Raw genomic sequence first — 17151 nt, forward strand, 5'->3', positions numbered from 1 at the left:
ACAAGAATTTCGTGGACTTGAAATTTCATATATAAAAGAGCAGTAACAAAGTGCTTGATTCCACATATTTTTAATGACATTTTCCATAGTAAAGTTTACACAAGAGTTCTCAAAAGACATGAAAAAATTCTTACACAAATAATGATAGATTTTTATACTCAGAGTAAATTGAAAGGCTTCCAACTCAAGGTCTCAACCATGAAAGGCCCAACACAGTACTATACTAAATCAAAAGAAAGTTAAGATTTTTCTCTCCATGGAAACTTTTCACACAAATTACCCTTACCTTTACTTCACAAAAAGGTGAAATGATGACTGAAGTTCTATAAATACAGATATTATTCAGTATGGGGAAAAAAGCATTTTAAATTTCTGTATTGTATGGTATCCTATTGTTGAAACAGCATGAGTTTCAAAGAAAATTGGACTGAGCTGAGTTGTTACAATGGTAATAATTTTCTGAGGAAAAATAGGATGCAATACAAATCTATATTTGAAAAATAAGAGTACTTTTGCCTAGATGTCTACCCAAATTGGGGCGTGTAAGGAAGGCAACAAATGGATGTCTCTCTCGAATCAATGTTCCTTTCTCTTTTTTTTTTTTTTCCTTCCCTCCTTCCCTCACCATCCCTCCCTTCCAATATCTCTAAAAATCAACAGAAGAGGTATATATTCTCAGGTGAGGATTTAAAAAAAACAAAACAAAACAAAACAAACAAAAAAAACACAGCAACAACAAAAAGATTATACAATACAAAAGTTATAAAAACAAAGAGGTTATCTACACTAATAAAAGCCTTTGTGGTCATCCCGCCTTCATGCCATGATGCCCTCACACCTTAATAATCCATCACCAGGGGACTATGTGTGCAGCAGGCATGTGCAGGTGGGCAGGGACTTGGTGCTGTGTGCTCAGCACAGAGGCGGATCCCGGCAGCTCCACTTGAATGTTCTCAGTGTGTCCGTCCAGACATGTGCCCTAACTGGGAATCAAATCCAGGAGCTCTTGGCTCATGGGTCGATGCTCAACCACTGAGCCATACCAGCCAGGTGGGATCCCCTTCAATAGTTCATTTCTACACTATCATACCCAGGTTGCAGGTGGCAATTAGAGAAAAACATCAAAATATATTATTTTGCCATCACAATTGTAAAATCTACAATCTCTAAGGGACTGTCAATAGCAATCCACTGACTTGCTTTTAGTAGTCTGCCCGTCTTGGTGGTGGCAGATTCAGTATTTGGTGAGGGCCTGCTTCAAAAGAGCGGACAATGATGGCCAAATTCCTATCACACTTACTTTTGCAGCTTTGAGAACCAAAAGAAGGAAACATTATCAAAACCACCTTATAATGTAAAGTCTAAAAAGAACACCTAGTTTATTTAGTCAAATGCCTAATATGTTATTACTTCTCTTCTGAGAAAACTATTATAAATATAGAGTTCTAATAAGAACACCCACGTACAAGCAGGCATGCAATTTAATTATTTTTACTTTAAGTATGTAATTAAGCCAAAAATTAGTATCAAGAATTTAAAACTAAACAAGTTGAGAAAATTTAATGCATATATAATTATCATCCTTGTATCCTGAATTTCATTACCAGGAGATATAAATACAAACAATGATCGCATGTGGTAAATAAATGTTTCAGCCTGTATTCATCTCCTAACTGTTCTGTTCTGTTCACAGTGATGTGAATGTTCCAGATTAGAAAGGAACTCCTTTCACTGTGATCAAGTGCTCTGGGAATCCTCGGTCAGAATGTTCACAGTGTGTCTGTCCAGAGCCACCATCTAACAGACTTAAAAGGACTTCACTTTAGGGCACAACCTTGGACCAAACCTTTACTCTTCTACACCCACTAGCTTCATCAGACTTAAGTCCTAAGACTGAGAAAGTGACATAGAAAAGATAAAGTCCTGTCTTAACAATGAGGAAAGTGGTAGAGGCTGAATGTTTGAGCCCCTGCTCCCACCCCCCCCCCCCCACCCCCGGAAATTCATATACTGAAACCTAATCCTCAATGAGAGAGTAATTTGGAGGTGGGGGTCTTTGGGGTTGACAGATCATGAAGGTAGAATCCTCATAATGGGATTATATAAAGGAGGCTTCAGAGAACGCCCTGACCTGTTCACCATCTGAAGACACAAGAAGGCACTGTATGAACCAGAAAGTGAGCCCTCACCAGACACCAAATCTGTGAGCACATTGATCTTGAAGTTCCCAGCCTACTGAGCTATGAGATATACATGTCTGTTCTTTATAAGCTATCAAGTACTTTGTTAGAATAGGAGGAACTAAGACAAAAGTCTACAGGTTTAAGTCTGTGAATTTTTCTCTCTTTAATTTACCTATGTAACTGAAAGCCCTGAAGTTCCTTGAATTAGCTTTAGTCATTATAGAACTCTTATGCTCCTACTTAGTGTCTTGGGAAATTCCTGGAGTAGAAACAATCTCTACACATTCCACACCAACATAGGGTCCTGGCTGGCCAAATATAACCACCCAAGCCAGGCTGGACCTCATCTCCTTTTTCCCCGCAATAACCCAACAATAGGGCAAGAAACACCTTCACCCCACATAGCTACCAAGATCTGTTCTGCAAAGCAAATACTCTCTGGAACCTATAGACAAGTACATATGGGCACTCTTGACATTCCTTCCAAAAGCCTCCTTCCCTGCTTTTCAGGCATGTTTAGTTCCTAGCATACAGGTAAGTTCAAGAACTCAAAATTCAATATAAAAGTTTTTAAATCAATTATTTCTGTTTCTAGCAATTAACATAGGTTAAAGCATTCCATTATGTCTGCTTATAATGTAAGTGAAAGAAACAGACACACAATGGCAGAAAGTTATAGGTGATTCTTCCTACACACGTTTTCAATATTTACCAAATTTATAAGATGAACATAAAATGTTATAATAAAAACATGTTGTTTTAAAGCTAAACTTTGTACTAATAAAAAAAGTTACAGTAATTTTCTAAGATGATATGTAATTAAACTTGAAATTTCACTTACTTTCTGCTCAGGGCTTTCCTGAAACGAAAGTCCAAAGTAGTCTTTCTCCAAGAGGTTGAGATGTTCACACACTTTGTCAAACAATACTTGTCCCTTAGCACGTTTCTGAGGAAAAAGAAATGGTATCTTTACTTTTCAAGCAACAAAGATTCCATAAGTATTAACTTATAAACTAAAACTCTGAGTTTAGAAGTATTTTAAATTAATTTTGTGAGAAGGTGGCTCAAATTATGACAATTACTTTCTTGATGTGAAGTATAATCCACTGTCTCTTCTTGATAGCAGTCTGGAGTAGATGTGAGATTGGTTGCAAATAATAGCCAACAATATTTTAAAGATCAATAATCTAAGATAGAACTTGCTTTCTCTCACATTACTGCTCACTCCTGAATCTCTAGTGAGTAGAAGACTGCCCAAAACAGTAAGTGCTAGGAAAAACAACAACTGTCGAATCAACTGAAAAAACTGTACTAACATACTTTAAATGGGATGACATTTAACCCCCTGCGGCTCCTAATGACTGACCACAACTGTAATTTCAGCTCCAGCTTTGTATTTAGGAACTTTCCTTATCTGAGATGATAAAGGGAGCAAACTATTATAGCTCCTACCACATTTATCTACTTAGGTATCACCCACTACACATTTATTAAGAAATATAAATGTCATAGGAGGCATTTTATCTACTAACAACTCAAAGGAAGCTTATATAAGAAGTTGATCTTTAATAAAAGTTCTCAAATAAACATAATTTCTATGGAACCTGATTATAAATGACAACTACTTTCAAATAAGCCAAATTAAGCAGCTACAGGCATCATGAAGAAATGTGACAGAATCAAAAGGAGATTCATACTATTTCATTTGGTTATGATGTCATTTAAATTAGGGTGAAAAAGACATTTAAGACAACTGATATCAAAATTTATACGTCAGTTCAAAGAAACATTCTAACTTTGGTGTAAAGTCAATTTTTGTTAACAAATCATACTTTCTCACTGGCTTCTGTTTCAAAATAGAAACATGCTCTTATGCACAGAATTCCCCTAAAAGATAAAGAGGAAAACATACCCAGAACACACCATCACAGAACAATGTGGTGTGGTAGGCTGGGCTGCACAGCGGGGCATCAGCGTGAACTGGTGTCAGACCCAGTTCTTCCCTCATTCAACATAGTATAAGCACCATACTATTTATTAGAAGAATGTGACAATAGACAAACCACTTAGTGGCCTTAGTAAAGTGTAAAGTGAGATCACAGCTGTCTCACAGCACACTGTGAGGGTCAGATTAACCCAATAAGATAGTATATGTCCTAATGCCAAACAAAGTGTCTTAATCATAGCTGAATTTCATTCCCAACTGTTCTGTCACTATCCTACACCTAAAAAACGCCAAAATATCTTCTAGATGCTCAGATTGCTTCTCTACTATTCTCTCCTTCCCGCTCCTGGAAACAGCTATTTTAAATGCTTGATAAGATCTTAACTGCACACACATATCATTTACGCTTCCATTCAGCATCTCTACCCTCAGTGAACTCAAAGTCTGGCTGGAAAGACAAAAAATGCAACAATACTGTTAGGCATGTGCTGAAAGGTGAATGTACAAAGTGGTAAGGGAACACCAAGAATGGAATGAGAATGTGAGAAAAATCAGTTTCAACAAGGCTGTGATATAAAAAGAATCTTAGAAGGAAGTGACTTTTTTAAGGCAGATAAACAGCATATTTAAAAGAAGTTAATTTTCACTTTGGAAATTAAAGTTTGACACAGCCAATTTTTATTTCAAAGATACTGTAGGCTACAATAAGATGAAAAAAGTAACCCATGTATAATGGACAAGCCATGCAATTTAACTAATAGATATACTGTCCTACTCTTGGATGTTCACAAGGGCTTGCCAATCTAAAAAGCTCAAAATATACTGATTTAACACATAATATGTATCAGTTCCTATGGTAAGATATTGGGAAAACAACAATAAATAAGATATACATGGTCTCAGGAACTTTACATTCAACTGGCCAAGACAGAAAATAAAAAGGAAGCACCTCCCTACCATCCCCCAAAGTTCTATTAACCTACCACTTTGGACATAACTAGGTACCTTGTCCAACTGATCAAAAGACAAATGATCAAGGATCTATATGACAGTGGTCAGCAAGCTCGTTAGTCAACAGAGCCAAATATCAACAGTACGACAACTGAAATTTCTTTTGAGAACCAAAACCAACTTCTGTGCAGGGGCCACGAAGTTTCAATCGCATTGTATGTGCGCGTCCGCATGTGGTACAATATTTTGTGGAAGAGCCACACTCAAAGGTCCAAAGGGCCACATGTGGCTCTCGAGCCACAGTTTACTGACCACTGGTCTATGAGATAAACTCATACAAGAATTCTACCCAAATATAATGTCTTAATTTTGGGATAAGATTACCCGATACGTCTTCCTGCATGGAATTTAAATACAAGACAGATTTAAACACAGACTTATGTATAGACACACACACAAAGTCATAGAGCAGAGTAATACAAACAAAAGAGAGAAAGTCAATGAGAAGCATAAGCAAAAGCCAAGGGAGGCAGGAAGCAGACTTGTATTTGCCTAAGTATGTTCTCTTGGTTCCATCAGATGCTCCACATTTATAACCACATCCCCAAAAAAGAGAGCAGAGTGGGACAAGAAAATTTCTGCTTACCGTACACAACTACTAAGTATCAAAAGTCGTATATGCATATAAGATACCCTGAGAAGTTTTACGATGAGGCAAAAAACTTGTGTCTCAAACTGATGCTTCTCAAAATTATTTGGCTAAAATCCCCACTATCTTTCTCAAGATTGAGACTGGTTTAATGAAATATAGAATAATCTACCAATCCAACTTCTCGAATGAAAGTTTCAGAAAAAGGGAACTGGGGTCCAGAATGAGTCACCCAAAGATATGTCTCTGTGGTATGCAGATTATTTGGTGCTAAGAGCAACTTTAGCCACAGGCTCAGGAGAGACTTCACCCTGATGCCTACAATTTGAATTAGAGATCTTATCCATAAAAAAGGCTATCAGGGATAAACTTTCTTGACGCACCTATATGCTAGGGCAAACTTACTTACTAAACATCTGCTCTTCTTCTCATCCTTCAATGGCTTTTGAAGTCCCTCAAGGTGCATTACCTCCTCCCTAGGTCAGGATGTCTTATATACTTCAATTCCCTTTCTGTCTCTGAACCTCTCTTGCATGTGGGGTCTCTGACTCTCAAGTATGCAGAGTTCCCATACACATACACGCTTTAAATTTGGTCATTTTCTCTTGCTAAATCAAAATAAATAAACAAAATACTCATTAATTTATTCCATAGCAGAAATACTATTCAACAGAGCATAGCTCAAAAAAGGAGGTAGAAAATTATGATGATTTGGCCCTCGTGCAGATTTGGGGACTAGCATTAACATTATCTTCATTATTCAAAAATGTCAAGAAAGATAATTCATTTTAAACTGGTACAGGAATGGATGTGCCCAGCTGTCTGGAAGAAGCAAATGATTTCCATAGATAAAATCTCAGCAAATATAATAAAAAAATTAAACACAAGGAAACAAGTTGCTATTATTGAGAGTTAGACACATATCAGAATCAGATCTTCAGATTGTAGATGATAAAAATTATCTAAGCATAAAACACAAAATAAATGTTTTGTATGTTTAAAGAAATAAATGAAATTTTAAAGTATCATCAAAGGAAAAGAAACTATCAAAAAGCAGATTCTGAAAATAAAATACAACACTTAGAAATAAAAATTATAATAATTAAATTATAATATAAATGGACAGGGTTTGACACAGCTAAAGAGAAAGGCAGTGAACTCATAGATATGAAAAAACTCCCCGGAATGCACAGAAACACAAAGGGATGAAAAATATTAAAGAAATTTCCCGACATGAAAGACAGAATAAGAAGGTTTACATATATCACATTAAAATTTTAAATGAAGACAACAGAGAGAATAAGGTAAAGTCAATATTAAAAGACAATGGTTGATAAATGCTAAATCTCTCAAATTAAGGAAACTGAATGGTTCAGTAGCCAGATAAAATAAAATCTATTAATCTACAACCATTAATTGATAATACACATTAACATAAATCATTCAAAATAATGCATGATTTTAACATGCATTATTTAAAAATAATGAAAGGACTTTGTTTCTGAAAATGATTTGCTATAGAAACCAAAAAGAAATATTTTTTAAAAATTAGTATTCAAAAAGGCATGCAAGAAATCATTGATTTTCATAAAACAGAGAGAGAAAAACTCTTTAAAGAGAGATAATGTTCAGACAAAATTGTAAGAAAATGACTGGAAACAAGAAAGAATTGTAAAAAAATATTAAAAATTATATTTAAAGAATAAAAATACATTGATACACTGAACAGGATGAGCTTGAGAAAATTAGCAGAAAAAGAAGAAGAGAATAAATCAGAAGACACCTTCAGATAAAATAAAAGAATGACTGAAAATAAGAATTGTAAAAAAAAATTTAAATTACATTAAAAGAATGAAAATCCATGGGTATTCCAAAAGTCTTCATCATGATGTAAAAAATAAACTTCAGAAGATCAAGAAAAAGAGGAAGATAATACACTAGTAGAAGATAACTTACTACTTTTAGTTTTAATTAAACATAAAAATGCATAGAAATATTTGAAATTAGTAATATTTTCTTTAAAATCATTATGCAGTTAGTCACAGTGATATATAATACATAAAAGCCATTGCAAATTACAAAGGGCATCCCCCAAGGTACTGTCCCACCTGATTCAAATAAGTAATAGAATAAAGCCATCAAGACAAGAGGGAAAGAAACATGAGCTAGGAAAATATATATAACAGAAAACCTAGAGAAGTTACTCAAGAAAAAACCTAAAACTGATCTGCTTTTAGAAACTAATTTAAAAAGACAAACAAAATGGCATATTTCTTATCTCACAAAGTGTATCAGATTATCAGAAGACATACTAAATGCAATATATTAAATGTTCCAAGTTATTACTTTTTATAAGTACTAATCTGCAATCAAACTTGCCTATCTATGTCTGGCAGAAATATGACCCACTGGTTCACAACTTCTTTTTCGCCTTCACACTGCTCACAACACTCTCCATAAATAATAATTCTCATAACTTGGGGAGAGGAACCAAGACACAACTGATAGAGAAATCCAAGAATGCTAGCCCTACCTCTTAAAAGTTGTGTAGCCTCAGACAAGTTATTTAATTTTGCCTCAGTTTCCTCTCTTTAAAATAAAAGCACTTACCTTATAATGGTGACAAGAGAAATAAAGTATATCTTATTTAAAATGTTTGACACATTACATGGTTTCATTAAAAAGCAGCTTAAATCAGGACCTTTCTGAGCTGCTATAAAAGTAAAAATTGATTTCAAATATTAAAGAACTTTCACAGTTATGTCATCCAATCTCATTTCACAAATGAGTAAACTGAAGTTATAGAGAGTTTATATGATCTAACTTTTCAGTCTGATTTCCTGGATTTCTTTTAAAGAACTGAATTCTTATTTTCTCCTATTATCATTGTTTTGATTTATTTATAAACAATTTAAATTCTACCCCATGAAATTATACAAATATACATTTGCTGAATACAGATATTTTACACAGAAGATACCAGTACATATAGCTGTTCACTAGCTGTTATAGCAATTTAGCGGTACTAACTCAGATAAGACTACTGATTTGTCAAGAAATACTCTAAATTTCCTTTTTACCAACTGCTGAAACCCTTCTTATCTCTATTCAAATCTCTAAATAATCCTTCCCATTGAGGCCTATTCCAATCTACAAATATTCATCTTTCTCCACCAAACACTGTACTTCACATCTATGCTGCTTACTAACATTCTACTCCTTGAGATTCATTACTTTTGGAGACTGAGTGTTGTTTTTGTTTGTTTGTTTGTTTTAATATATTTTATTGATTTTTTTTACAGAGAGGAAGGGAGAGAGAGAGTTAAAAACATCGATGAGAGTCATCGATCAGCTGCCTCTTGCACACCTCCTACTGGGGATATGCCCGCAACCAAGGTACATGCCCTTGACCGGAATCAAACCTGGGACCCTTCAGTCCGCAGGCTGACGCTCTATCCACTGAGCCAAACCGGTTTCAGTGAGACTGAGTGTTTTTTAAGCAAAAGTATGCCTTCTATGGCAGCATCTCATTGAGTAACTAGCTCACCAGTAGGCCAAGACACCTGTCGGGTAGAATGGCTTAGTTCCATGAAGCCAGCCAAAAAAGCTGGCAGAATCAAGTCTAGAATTCTGGCCTCTGGTTTGCAATCTTATGCAATCTGCAGGATCTAGCTCATGGACTACCAACCCATAGATATTCAAGAAATTAAACCAAACACACATTGCCAAGTAGATTCCGGAGAACCATCACAGACCTAATTTTATTTTCAGAATTCTACATTGTACTTAAACTCTTCCTTAGTAATATAAAGCATTTCCAAATATGTCTTGGGAAGTAGAGGAATGACAAAAGCAGAAAAGCCAATCTTCCCCTTGCTCCTGTGAGCAGGCCACGTGCAGGCTCCCATGCAGAAGGGACAGCGGGGTTTCCTTCACTAAGACAGCCATTTCACTGCTACTTTCCTCCTGTGATCTGAAGCATAAAATTTGCTTTATATCTCTTCTTAGGCAGATCTTTATATAGTACAACCCGTGCAAATCTCCATTCTTATAATGTAATTAAACAATTAACCCATGCAACTGTTAGGCAAACTTGCCAAGTGCACTTCAAAGAGAAATCCTACTTTCTATATTGAATGAGGATAAACTTTACAATCTGTCTCAAACACTCCCTCCCACTCTACTCCCTCCACCCTGCCTCTCCCTGACCCCATTTACACCATTGAGCAGCAATATAAAATCAATGGATTAAAAACTTTAAAAAAAAAAGTCCTTTGATCTTACTTTTCAGATATCAGACTGTGTTTCCTTAAAAGACTACATAATACAATGGAAGAAAACTCGACTTAGGGTGGTGAACACAGAAGTATTATAGAATTGTACCTCTGAAATCTATATAATTTTAATAACCAACGTCACCCCAATAAGTTCAAGTAAAAATATAAAAGGTTGCATAATTCATTAGAGATATCCAAAAGAGGGAGACAAAACAAGACAATTTAGATAACTTTAAAGTATATTATTCAAGGATTGAAAGACTAGCTTTGGGGAATGCTTAAAAAAAAAAAAAAAAAGACAAAGCAATCTGCAGCAGATCCAGCTGAAGAAAGGCAGGCTGGAATCTGAGAAGCTGAGGAAAGTCCCCTGTGCCTGTGCTGTTATTTGTGGCATTCATTATTGAGGCCAAAACATGACATTTCTGGAGGCCTCTCAACTTGGAGGAATTTGCTCAACTGCTTACCCAGCAGATTGCAATGGACGCCACACACCACTGGCGTTTTATAAAACTCCATCACTGTCTCCGTGTAGGTTCCTCCACACTGCAGTTATTGTGTGCCGAGGAAGCAGTGCTGGGAAGTACACAATGCGATCCATACATTACAGCCCTGGAACTATGTATTTTGTGCTAGTTCTAAACTACATTATGCAAATATGAAAGGCCAAGGAAAGAAAGGTATGTAAAGAGCAAACATAACATACATTGTCATGGAGGACGGAGGAAATAAAAATAGACCATACAGAAGGGAAAAGAGTGTCTTAAACAGTTTAAGGCCATCATTTATCAGATAATAATGATTTTCTTACTAATCTGAGTGAGCTGTCAACACACCTGTGTTCCAAAATTCACTCATACCCCAACATAAAGGGAGAAACCACATCCAATGACTTAAATTCTATGTTAAAAATGTAATTCCAGAAGTAAATGAGTCATTTATAGTAAAGGAATATTTTAAGTAAAGTTTTCCTGATTATTAATATGAATTATTTTTTAAGTTTTTCCTATACTAAGAAAAATATAAGGGTATATTATATATAAAATATATAAACATGTAGAAATAATATATAAAATAAGTGGATATATATATATATATATATATATATATATACTAGTATACACATGTATATCTTCTGTTTTTTGAGCAGATGAAAAGTTTTCACACGTATTTTTTATTAGTGATCAGACTATATATGTACTTCTGATGACAGACAGACAAGCATGCATTATCAAAGCTATGAAAGCTTGTAGGTTTGTTATAAATCACTACAAAGAATCATAAAAAAAAATGTTTCCTATGTAGTATTCCTTTAAGAGTAAGCTATAAAATGGAATGGGGAAAAAGAAAAACCTCTCACAGCTCATTACAGAATCTCTATTTCTTTTTCATTCCACAGGATTCAAGGAATTATGATAGAACATTGAGGAAATTTTGCAGTGTTGTTGACATGAACAATATAAAATACTATTCAACATAGTTTTAGGTGCTAAAAATAAAATAAAAAGCCCTCTCAGTTCTAATACGTGTCAGCTGCTCATCAGTTTATAAAGTATGGCCCCTTAAATACCTTCCTTTGGAAATAGAAGTTTAATGGAATGGTATTGTAGCATATGAGGAAGAATCATCTAATCTTCATTTGTTCCCAGTGGTCGGCAAACTCATTAGTCAACAGAGCCAAATATCAACAGTACAACAATTGCAATTTCTTTTGAGAGCCAAATTTTTTAAACTCAAACTTCTTCTAACACCACTTCTTCAAAATAGACTTGCCCAGGCGGTGGTATTTTGTGGAAGAGCCACACACCAGGGGTCAAAGAGCCACATGTGGCTCGCGAGCTGCAGATTGCCGACCATGACTCTAACCAAGTAGCCTGAAGTTTCTCATATGCAACAATCCAACTATATTTCTGTTTCTAGAGTTTATTTTAGTGCTAACGTAAATAAATTCATCTTTGACATTCTTCTTTTTTTAACTCAACTGGTTATGCCCAATGCATCTCCAACTATAGCCCAAGTCCTTTGACACAGGGATTGGTTTATTTAAAATTTGTACATTGTTTTTAAGTTTTTTTACATCTTAAGCAGCTGAGTATTTTAGCAGCCGATTGCCATGCTATTAGTCTTGGACTGACTTGTTTGGTGTGCGCAACAAGAAATATTTTGCTTTCGGAGAACAAAAAAAAAATAGGTTTATTTGTAATATGCTTATTAATTTGTGCAGTTAGTGTCTGGTAGGTAAATGTTCAAGAAAAAAATATTAATTTTTATTAAAATATCTTATTATTTTATAGTAACGATTACTCATTTATTTCAGCACTTTGTATTAAGCATGTTTCTATCAAAATAAACCTACCGTATTTTCCGGCGTATAAGACGACCCCCTAATTTTACAGTGAAAACATAGGTTTAGGCCTATATTCGCTGTATAAGACTACCCCCCACTTCCGAGGCAACATCAGTTCTTTTTTTTAATAGACCGCCTCTCTAACTCAGCCAATCCAAGCAGGCTTTTTATGCATGCAAATTATACATGTTCTGTACCCGAAGCTACACTGTGTTCTAGTAAAAAGCCTGCTCAGATTGGCCAGAGTCAGAGAGGCGGTCCATTAAAAAAAGAACTGGTGTTGCCTCGGAAGTGGGGGGTAGTCTTATACAGGGAATATAGGCCTAAACCTATGTTTTAACTGTAAAATTAGGGGGTCGTCTTATACGCTGGAAAATATGGTACGTTTCTAAGAAAATTGAAGCTTTTGTTGTTGTTTTTTGCAGCCCACATGAACTTAAACCTTATTTGGCCCATCTTAGCCTTTGAGTTTGACATGCTTGGTTTACATTAAGTCACTAAGATACTGATAAAATATATGAATACTGGGAATTTATCCAAGGGATAACACTTGAGTATTTTCATCAAAAATTCAAATAAAATGATGAGATCCTTACAAAATTATAATCGAGGTTTTAAAATAGAGTGAAAATAATAAATGCAACTAAAAATTCTCAAGCCCTATTATCCAAAGTAAATCATAACTGACAAATTCAGCCATCGATTGAGTTATGGAACAGCTGCCACATGAGTGAACCCAGACACTTAACAAGACCTACAGGCCTAATGTAGGGTCTCCTACCACTTTCCTATCACTTACGGAAAATTCCCCACCAGCCATGCTAAATTTCAACAAGGAGCTGATTACAGAATTCACCTGATAGCTGAGGAGCAGGTGTTCTGCCAGGGACTGCCTTGGCAGACAGCACATTACAGCATTTCAAAGCAATTCTTAACTCTGGCTGCACAGATGCTTGAGCCTGACACCACACCCACTAAATGAGAATCTTCAAAGGTGGCATCTGTGCATCTGCATTTTTTAAAACTTTTCTAGTAGGCTTTTTTTTTTTTTCTTAGAGTACTTTTAGGTTCACAGAAAAATTGAACAGAAGGTACAAGATTTCCCCATATATATTCTAACCCCACACACATAACCTCCTCTATTATCAACATCCCCAACAGAGAGGTACATTTGCTACAACTGGTGAACCTGCATTGATACAGCATAATTACCCAAACTCACAGTTTATATTAGGACTCACTCTGAGTGTTGTACATTCTGTGGGTTTGGACAAATGTATAATGACATTATACATCCACCATTATAGTACCATACAAAGTAGTTTCACTGTCCTAAAAATCCTCTGTGCTCCTATATTTTTAAAAAAGTTAACTAAGGATTCTGACCATGAGGCAAGGCTGACACCACGGTAAACAAACAGATCATTTCTCTCAGAGTTTAGGACTACCTGCCCTCACACTCCAAGTCCATCGCCTTTTGGTTTTCAATCTGGCTAGGCAACATCCCTTTCATCCCTTGCAGGTCCCAATGGATAATACATCAACTGCTTAAATTTTCACTCAAAATCCTTTTTTAAAATGACTGATTCATACAGCCTGGTAATATAACTTATCTGGCAATATTTAATAACACTACATTTGAAAAAGAAATCACCAGGTAGAAAAACACAGGCCAGCCATTTGATAGAAGAACTTATCACAAAAGAGGCTCAATGAAATTCTTACCTCTACTGGCCAGGAGTATTTAAATGTTTTTTAACAACTGACCAAAGTAGAAGTCAAGTTGTAATACAGAATCATCTTAATTACTTCAATATTTATTTTATAATGGTTGTAAAACAGGATCTGATACAAAGAGAGAGGTCTTGAGAAGTTTCTTAGAAACTAATTTTCTTGTACCTCATCACCTCAACTTCTGATTTTTTAATTCAATGGCAAGTAACTTCTGGGTAACCTGAGAATAAAATACATTTCATTTTGAGATATTTCCGTTTTTAAACATTGATGTGAGGCAACAATGTTTTTATTGAGCTTGACATATTTCCTAAGTAAAAGTTTTGCATTCCTGGTAGATGACTAACAAACTAAAGTAAAACAAAAGAGAAAGTGACAAACAAGGCCTGTGTTCACCATGGAGCACATACCATAAGGGGGTGGGGTAGGGTAGGGTGGGGTAGGGTACGCTAGGGTGGGGTGGGGTGGGGTGGGTAGAGGGGAATTTTAAGACTTTGCTTGTCCTAAAATATATACCATCAATTAATTCACGTATATGAGGAGAAAAACTGTCAAATATGAGAGAAACACGGGGATTCAGAAGCAGAAAAGTTAGGAAGTGTGTGGGTGAGCATGAAGTAGGCCTCCCCAAAAGGCTACCTTACCAGCAATGTATCCACCGAACCCACAGAGGCCACAAATCCAGCCCATGGCCCTCATAACACTGCCTTAATTTTTTTCACTTTCCTTGGCTTCACTAGTGAAATTCTACCATTTAGGATTCTAGAGAAAACAGGTTTCTTTTGGAATGCAAATCTCTATTAGAAGGCAGCACAATTCACATTCAAGTTATTTACACAAATTGCTGGTCCTCTCATTACTTAGCTGAGAGATATGCTATAATACTTTTAAATTTTTATTTATTTATTTATTTACCCCAGAGAGGAAGTGAGAGGGAGAACAAGAGATAGAAACACCAATGATGAGAGAGAATCGTTGATTTGCTGCTTTCTATACTCCCCACCCTGGATCAAGCCCACAACCCGTGCATATGCCCCAACCAGGAATCGAACTGTGACCTCCTGGTTCTTAAGTCCACGCTCAACCACTGAATCACATTGGCCGGTCAGAACTACTACCTTTGAGGAATTAGCAATTTTTATTTTAGAGGCAGAAAAGGTAGACAGGAAGCATAGGACTTCTTTCTTAATATAATACGACAAAAGAGCCGAAGCCGGTTTGGCTCAGTGGTAGAGCGTCGGTCTGCGGACTGAAAGGTCCCAGGTTCGATTCCAGTCAAGGGCATGTACCTTGGTTGTGGGCACATCCCCGGTAGGAGGTGTGCAAGAGGCAGCTGGTCGATGTTTCTCTCTCATCAACATTTCTATATAGCTCTCTATCTCTCTCCCTTTCTCTCTGTTAAAAATCAATAAAATATATTTTTTTAAAAAAAGAAATATAATACTACAAAAGAATAACCAATAAAAATAAAAGCGTAACATGCTCATTAGACCAGGTGTCCTCCCAGACTACCTTCCATACAAAGCCGGGCTGCAAGTGGAGCCAGAGTCCTGGGGGCCAGAGGGAAGCCAGTGCAGGCATCAGGGGAAGGAAGGCCTACTCTTGCACAAATTTCGTGCATCGGCCCTCTAGTATAATATAATTGTAGAATTGAAACAAGAAAATCTAAGGGGAAAAAACTACAAGAAATAGAAAATAACATGAAAAGAAGAAATTCAAAATTTTGGACCTGAGTTAGGAAAGTGGGCACCCAGAACCCAATTCAAAAAAATGTATAGACTTCCTCCATTATTACTTCTACAAAGTGACATGTGATGTTTGAAATTCAGAATCTTTTCCAACAAAAATAATATTTTTACACAGCAAAGAGTTTCAGCCGAATCATTCTCCTTTCCAACTTCCATCCATAGGCGAGGTTGCAAAGAAAAATAAAATATAAATGTGTAGATTCTATCTCCTGGTCTTTTCAACCTGCTTTCCAAATTTTGTTGGTGCTGATTATATTCTCTTTCTCCTTTCTCTGGTGTCAGGAAAAGAAGCATCTGTGCATTTGCACACATGCGACATTGTTTTAGAATAGCTTCCTTAGGGAGCAGAGCTAAATATATATGTTCAACCTTGCCTATGGATGGAAGCCCACCTCTCTCTACTGTTTATAAGAGCTTAATTCATTTGAACCCCAGCAACATACCAGCTTTTCAAGATAAAATGTTTCCTAGTTAAGTCCAAGCCAAGAAAAGTTGGAGTCAAAATTGGCGACACTAGCCCAGCTAGTGCGGCTCAGTGGTTGAGTGTCGACCTCTGAACCAGGAAGTTAAGGTTCAATTCCCGGTCAGAGCATATGCCTATATGCCTGGGTTGCATATGACTCCATCCCCATTGTGGAGCATGCAGCAGTGAGCCAATCAATGACTCTCTCATCACTGACATTTCTCTCTCTCTCCCCCCTCTCTTTACTTCCTGAAATCAACAAAAATATATTTTTAAATTACCATTTCCATTAAAACTTCTTTCAAAAGCACAAGCAGAAAACTTTTGTAGGCTAGCACATTCTCTGTAAGCTATTTGCCCAGAATGAATTTTGACATTTGATTCATAAAGTTCAACACAGGCTTTCTGTGCTATAGAAAAATAGCTTAGTGGAACATTTCTATTTGATTCTCTTTAAATTGTTGCTGACAGAAATATGGAAAGAGATCAATGAATATAAAAATATTGTGATAAGACAAGATTAAATTTTCTCTCCATGTGAATAACGAGACAATGCACAAAATAAGACACAACTTCAAAGCAGTGCAATGGCATATGCTGCAAATAAAGCACAAGTTATGAGATGCAGTTCAGTTCATTGATAGAAGGCAGCTTTCATCTTAAGGTTGAGTTTTTAAAAATTTAGCAATATTCCTAATCATAACTTTTCTATCAGGGTTAAAGTTTAACTCTGTTTGCAGAACATAATTAAGCAAAAATAAAAATAGCTATCAGACAGATAATTTAGCAATTACTTTAGTCATTTTGCCACCTTAATTAATTTTTTCTGAGCAATCCAGTGCTTTTTATAAATCTTA

The 17151-nt window shown here is 35.9% G+C and overlaps 1 protein-coding gene across 34 annotated transcripts in view; it reads right to left on the reverse strand.

Moving 5' to 3' along the window:
* Window positions 1-17151, reverse strand: part of EPB41L2 (erythrocyte membrane protein band 4.1 like 2) — a 166237-nt gene that overhangs the window by 60384 nt on the left and 88702 nt on the right. For all 34 annotated transcript variants that reach the window (XM_045573237.1, XM_045573239.1, XM_036413439.2 and 31 more), the window contains exon 4: window positions 3025-3129. In XM_045573237.1, coding sequence (XP_045429193.1) covers window positions 3025-3129 — 105 coding nt within the window. The remainder of the gene's footprint in view (window positions 1-3024; window positions 3130-17151) is intronic.

Source organism: Pipistrellus kuhlii, unplaced genomic scaffold (assembly GCF_014108245.1).
Source record: "Pipistrellus kuhlii isolate mPipKuh1 unplaced genomic scaffold, mPipKuh1.p scaffold_m20_p_5, whole genome shotgun sequence".
Classification (NCBI taxonomy): Eukaryota; Metazoa; Chordata; class Mammalia; order Chiroptera; family Vespertilionidae; genus Pipistrellus; species Pipistrellus kuhlii.